Here is a 6,845-nt window from a genome sequence, read left to right as displayed (position 1 = left end):
CATTTACAAACTTTGTATAGGTTTTCATATTTTTCCCTTCCTTTCCCTACAGTTTCCTTCTAACCAAACAATACCTATAGTGCTTTAAGGGATGGTGAGTTTTGGAAAACAAAAGCTTAGTGACATGGGGTTATGATCTTATGAAAAGTCATGATGAATTCAAGAGAAATGTTGAAAAATCATGGTGCCATTCAAGGGCAGTTTTATCATGAAAATTGCATTTATTTTGATGTGGACAACTTCGACCAGTGAATACTAACAATGATCTAACGAATGGTAAATTTTAAGAAACAAAAGCTCAATGACATTGGGGTTCCCTTAATACTATGAAAAGTTATGATGAATTGAAGAGAAATGCTGAAAAGTCATGGTCAATTTTGGACAATTTCATCTATGAGATTTGAATTAGATAGACTAAGAGTTATAAGACGTGAAGATGAAAATGGTTTAAGCGGCATCAATGAAAACAAACACCAAAAGAGGAATTGGGATTTATTCCTCATCAAACACACCTCACACCGACCTCACAGCCACATACGACCTTCCATAGGAAACATCTTCCCATAAATAATAAATGCAAATATGGAAAATGTTACTAGTGTGTGGCTAAGATATATTGTAAGGTCGGTGTGAGGAGAAGATCCGGACTCCCAAAAGAGAGACAAAAACATCTACCTACGTATTCTTTTCGTTTTTTATTCAGGATTGATTTGATAAAAAAAATAAGATTTCCCCCAGTCCATCCAACATTAGCATATGCTGTAAACGTCACCGAATTTCAATGGAAGAAACTTCATACTTTCTTGCTTTATGCCCAAGGTAAATTGAGAGAATTTGGATATCCTTTTCGTAATTTCATCTTTCTTATGGTGGAGCCCAGATCTACATCCAGATGGGAGAATGGTGATTTTAAACGTTTATGTAACGGCTGTATGTGAATAAAAAGCCATTTTTATATAAAGCACGTGCTTACCTGCGAGTGACATTCATCTGGGATCTCGTTGGGATGGGGAATCTCGATAGATTCCAATCCCAAGGTAAGTAACTCGTGCTTATGAGAGCACATGCTTTTCTGACTCTTCCAATTAAGAAAGCGAAATATTTTTTTGTGTAACGTGCAGAAGGATTGAAATTTATAGCCGTTGGTAATGCAACGGCTATTTTCTTTTGATTGAACTGGGATATAGCGTCTTGGGTTTCTCTGTTGTCCTCAAATCGAAAGATACCTCATACAACAACAATCTACTCTCGCGGCTGAAGCAAACTCTCTTCCAAAGTTTTGTTGATTCCAAGTTTCAACTGAGATAGAGAGAAAATAGAGCAAGATGAACGATTTGATGACCAAATCCTTTCTCAGCTATGTGGATTTGAAGAAAGAAGCCATGAAAGATCTGGAAGCCGGCAACCTCGACATGGAGATGGCAGCGACGGCGACCCAAAATCAAATAGACCATAACCTCGCCCAGTTCTTGGAAGAGGCCGAGATGGTGAAGAAGGAGATCGGTTTCATCAGAGACGTCCTTGGTCGGCTGCAGCAAGCCAACGAAGAGAGCAAGTGCCTCCACAAGCCGGAGGCCCTTAAAGCCCTACGCATCCGGACCAACGCCGATATCGTGACCGTGCTTAAGAAGGCGAGGAGCATAAAGTCTCAGCTCGAGGACATGGACCGCGCCAACGCTGCCAATAGGAGGCTCTCTGGCTACAGAGAAGGGACGCCGGTGGACCGCACAAGGACTTCGGTCACCAACGGGCTGCGGAAGAAGCTGAAGGAGCTGATGATGGACTTCCAGGAGCTGAGGCAGCGGATGATGGCGGAGTATAAGGAGACGGTGGGCCGCCGGTATTTCACGGTAACAGGGGAGTACCCGGAGGAAGAGGTGATAGAGAAGATTATATCAAGTGACGGAGGAACGGGAGGGGAGGAGCTGCTGCAGAGGGCGGTGCAGGAGCACGGGAGGGGGAAGGTTCTTGAGACGGTCTTGGAGATACAAGACAGGCACGACGCGGCGAAGGAGATTGAGAAGAGCCTGCTTGAGCTGCACCAGGTGTTCCTGGACATGGCGGTGATGGTGGAAGCTCAGGGGGAGCAGATGGACGACATCCAACACCATGTCATGAATGCTGCTGAGTATGTGAAGGGCGGGACGCGCGACCTCAGGACTGCCAAGAACTATCAGAAGAGCAGCAGGAAGTGGATGTGTGTGGGGTTGATTCTGCTCCTTATTCTCATCCTATTGGTCGCCATCCCCATCGCCACCAGTTTCAGTCATTCCTAAAAGGCTAAAAAAGAATCTTTATTTTTAAGGCTGTTCTTTCTATTGATTTGTTTATTTTTGTTTTTCTTTTTGGGATGGGGGAGGGGGAGGCGTTTCTCCTGTTCCTTCATCCATTCTGACCCCTGTGTATGAGCGTCAACTGTCCTTCTCTATCTTTTGTTTGTGAAGTGAATTACCAAATTCGCTTTAAGTTCTGTCTCTTCCAGATCAACCAAGGAAAATTGAAAGTTTATCAACCTAGAACACCTACAAAAAAAAAAAAAAAAACGAAGTCTTGCGGCTATAATCAGCTGAACACAGTTCGGCTAATAAGAAAAAGAAACCAAAGAAGCATGTTCAGTGATCAATGATTCAATGTGGACCTGATTTCTGGAATGCAAACCGTGAGAATTTGAAATTCGGGTACCTGTGATTTTTGGAGTGCAAACCTGACAATTTGAAATTGGGGTACCGACATCTCTCTGTAAGAGGTCAAATCTGGCCAGAGTGTATTTATCCAGTCCGATATCCCCATTTGCTATACCTTGCCTTCACGATCAATTTGATCAATTTGAACTAAACTAACCCCTTAAAACCACGTTGGACATTTTTATCTCTGTTTGCTTGAATCAGATGCAAATTCAGTTTTTCATTGCATTCTTATCCAATCAAAACCTTGCACTTTGTGTCTCAGTTTTGCTTCCATTTGAAGATGCAAATTTGAATCGTTTCTCTTCATATAAAGCGGGGCCACTTTATTTCTATTTTTTTTTTTTTTATTTCTTGGGGTGTTTTGGAAATAAGAAAGCTACAGGACCTGTTCCCGATGGCCCAACCCTGCCGTGGTTCCGGCTTAGACATATTATTATGCTCGGGCTTGGGCCCTATTATCTAAGCCCGACTCAATTTCGGGTCGGGCTTGGGATTTCACATTAAAGCCCCAGCCCATGAAAAATATAATAATATACATATCCTAAATTTCTAACCCTAACTTCTTTCGTTCGATAGTCTCCCCCCTATTTTTTTGTTCGAACCTGGAAGAACTTGGAAGGTTTCTTCAGCAACCGGCGGTAACTGGTATCATCTTATTCTACAAGCAGCAATTGGAGAGCGGCAGACGGTATCATCTCTCCAGCAAGGTCCCATACTCCCAATCTCTGATTTTCCCATTCTCCCATACTCGGGCATGAGTACATTATGTTGATAACATGTGAAAGCCCAGTTTGGCCCATGAACAAGTCTACTTCCTATGTTTGATTTGTTGGATGGGATGGGAAAAATGTGGGATAATGGATCCCAATTTTGGGATGTCTAATCCCATCATTTTGGTGAGAAACAATTGGGAATTGAGGGGTAAACTTTTTTAAAATTAAGAGTTAATATTAGACCCTTGACCCATTAATAAATTATTAATCATTTAATAACATACTAATAAAATAATTAAATTATAAGTAAATAGTAAAAATGTTATATTAATTAAAAATAATTTAATAACTAATTAATATTTCAAAAAATATTAAAATTGTTATGTAAGTCATAAAATAATAATAATAAAATACAAACTAATAAAAACCAACTCATAATAGTTCAACAAGGATGGTGTCTCAAAAAAATTGTTACAAGTAGCAGTTAAAGAGTTAAAAACAAAAGAGACTAAGGTGGTGTTTGGAACCGTGAGCGTTTATTGAATAAACAGTCATATAGGCGCCACTTCATCATTTCCCCATTTTGTGGATCTGTATTTATAGAGAATTGCAAAAGCAAGCATTGATTTATGTGCATGCCTACCGTTAGGGGAAACTTCATTTTAATGATTCCTCCAATGGCGCCTAATTGTTAATAAACAGATCATTATTGTTTTTCTTGGTTTTACATACAAATAAAATACAAACCTTTAGCGAATAAACCACGCAGGTTCCAAACACATACTAAATTACAACTACAAAACACAAACTAAATTACAACTAATATGAAATAGTCTTGAAGTTCTCTACGATGTAAAGGTTTCTGTACTTTTTCCTTCAAACCAAATACAGCCTAAGCAGACCTCCTAATTCATTTCCCTTTTCCTTTTTTGTCATTCCTTTTTGAAGAACGTAGAGCTCAAAGATTTCATTGTTAATCATTTCTATAGAGTCAGCATTCGGCAATTCATTTTCTTTAATGGCATCCATATGGATCTCTAAATTGTTGAATCTTACATCTAACCCCCCTATTACTCTATCATGCATGGCATAGAGACTCATATTGAGAAAGAGCTGAGATATCGAGAAATATCATTAGATGGTTGGCTGTTGGGACGAAGATGGGATGCTTCTGAAATCAGGATTCCTGTTGCCAGATGCTCTCGACCATGTTGACTTTGATTCCAAAGGTGATGGATCCATTCCTTAGTTGAAGACTTGTTTCTCTTCTTAGAGGTTTCTCTTTCCTCTCCAGGATGCCTTAAGAAAGGAGAATTTACATCTGTACCCCACAGCAGTGTCTCAAACGCTCTACAGCATATTCCAATTATGTATTGAAAATATTTTTCATTGACAATTTTGAGAGATATTCTCAATGCACGCATGTGCATGTGGTGCGCATGATGTAATCTCAATAAAGGAATGAACTACTTGTTTCAGAATTGCTAGGTTTATGGACACTATCGAATGAGTTGTTGAAATTAACCTAGTCTAGGCATGGCTTTATGAAGTTTATAGCTTGTGATGAAGTGGTTGATTACTTTGAATTTATCGGCTGATTGCTTTAACCAATAGTTGACGAAAATTTTGGAAATCGACCATGCGTGAATACTTCAAACATTTGAGAACAATATTTTTAATTCATCATCACAATGGCTTTGAAGGATTCCTTGAGGGCAATGCTTTGTGAGCTATGATCAAAACAACTGTGATGACGATTAACAAAGCCTGTTATCTGCTTGAGTTTGGGTCCCTGCTTGTCTTCTGAAACCCATTTAACAGTTGGGTCCTTAGGATTTCTTCTGAAAATAACAGGTGTATGCAACATGATCCATCTTACAACAATAAGTGCAAGTTGGTTTTATTTATCTCAAGGTTAAGGCCTTTACAAACTTTGTTTTATGAAATCCATTATTTTTGGTGATAGGAGTAGCCTATGCCTTTTATATGAGTTCGCATCCCCATCCCACCGTGCCTCGCCCATACAACGTGCAACTGTTCAGTTGCATGCGGTGGGACGTATCTGCGTGCGGGGCTAATGGAAGGATGTTAGCCCCACCCGTTAGCCTCAAAATGATCTCAAAAGGGCAAACTGCGGGCTTCTCCCATATTCCCACCCCTGAACCGCAAATCGGAGGCTCTGACCCCGTTTTAGCCTGAGCTCAGATCTCCGCCCCCATCTCCGACACCGGCGATTGCTCCGGTCACCGGGCGAGTTATAACCCTCGTTTCATTAAACCTTCCCTGGATCTCTTCCTGAATATTGGAAGCTTGGGAGTCATCGAAAAGCAAAAAGGAGCCATCCAAGATTGCAAGGAATTGCACCAAATTACAATGAGTTCTCTACAGAAATCCTTGTCCCGGATTCTTTCTGGTGACACCCGAAAACTATCCGACGCTAGAGCATTCCTCAGTGCGTCTCTCACCAACAAAAACACTTGTTTGGAAGGCCTTGATTCTGCGACGGGTCCTCTCAAGTCAGTTATAGTCCAGTCCATGCCAGTGTCTATAGACACATTAGTAATTCACTTTCAATGTTGCCGAAGCAGGAGCTCAAAAAGAAACGGAAGGTTCTAACCGTCGTCTCATGGGTTTTCCGGCGTGCAACTGCACAAGTGTCAGTCGCACGTTGTGTGAGGCGAGGCGCGGTAGAGCGGAGATGCGAACTCGTTTTATATCTTGTCTCGGCCTGTCTTCCTAAAGATTGTTCTAACCTTTTATGTATAATGGAAGACTTTTTGACATTTCTAGGAGGGTCCCTATGACTTTTTTATTTTATGAATTCGATTTTTGCGGCTATGGGACCATGTGATGCCTGAGATTTGTAATATAGTAAATATATAAAATTAAGTTGTAGTCGTAATTAAATTAATCTAAGATTAACATTTTAGTTGTAATTAAATTAATCTAAGCCACAGTTTGAGATTTAAGACTTTAGGTTAGGTTTTGATTAATTCCCAACTTGACTCAACCCCCATGTTGTACTTTTAAGAGCAATGCAACATTCATAATTAGATTGAATCAATGTGATCTGTATAAACCCATGCATAATATATTATTTTTGGGTTTTAAACTATTTTTATATAAAAATTATTAATATTGAAGCCAAAGGAGCTATGGGTGATGAGATACCTCCATAGTGTAGCCTAATGAACTAAATAATAAATAAAAGATCTCGGACTAAATTTTGATAGTATATTAATAGTTTTTAAGGCTGTCTGGCCTAACCTGGTTCACACCCCACGTGTAATAATATTTGTTTGGGCCAAGGAGAAGGACATGCTTGCCCATGTTAATTGTAAAACTATTATTTTATTAAATTAAAATTTTTATTTAATTTCAGTTTATTAATATATATATATATATATATATATGCTTATATATTAATATAAAAATTATTATCTAA

General features: G+C 39.5%; 1 protein-coding gene across 1 annotated transcript; it reads left to right on the top strand.

Annotated features, from left to right (window-relative positions):
* The first annotated feature begins 1,178 nt into the window (after positions 1-1,178).
* On the top strand, positions 1,179-2,466 carry SYP111 (syntaxin of plants 111). The gene has a single exon (XM_088980328.1). It carries the CDS (start codon positions 1,326-1,328, stop codon positions 2,274-2,276), a length of 951 nt encoding a protein of 316 aa, XP_088836454.1. The 5' UTR covers positions 1,179-1,325; the 3' UTR covers positions 2,277-2,466.
* Positions 2,467-6,845: the final 4,379 nt, after the last annotated feature.

The sequence above is a fragment of the Nelumbo lutea genome, chromosome 1 (genome assembly GCF_056320005.1).
Source record: "Nelumbo lutea isolate HS-2025 chromosome 1, American lotus-T2T, whole genome shotgun sequence".
Lineage (NCBI taxonomy): Eukaryota > Viridiplantae > Streptophyta > Magnoliopsida > Proteales > Nelumbonaceae > Nelumbo > Nelumbo lutea.
Note: the sequence above shows the minus strand (reverse complement) of the source record. Positions and strands in the feature narration are given on the sequence as shown.

Coding starts and splice junctions, on each gene's coding strand:
- SYP111 (XM_088980328.1), top strand. CDS start 1,326: ATGAACGATTTGATGACCAAATCCTTTCTCAGCTATGTGGATTTGAAG.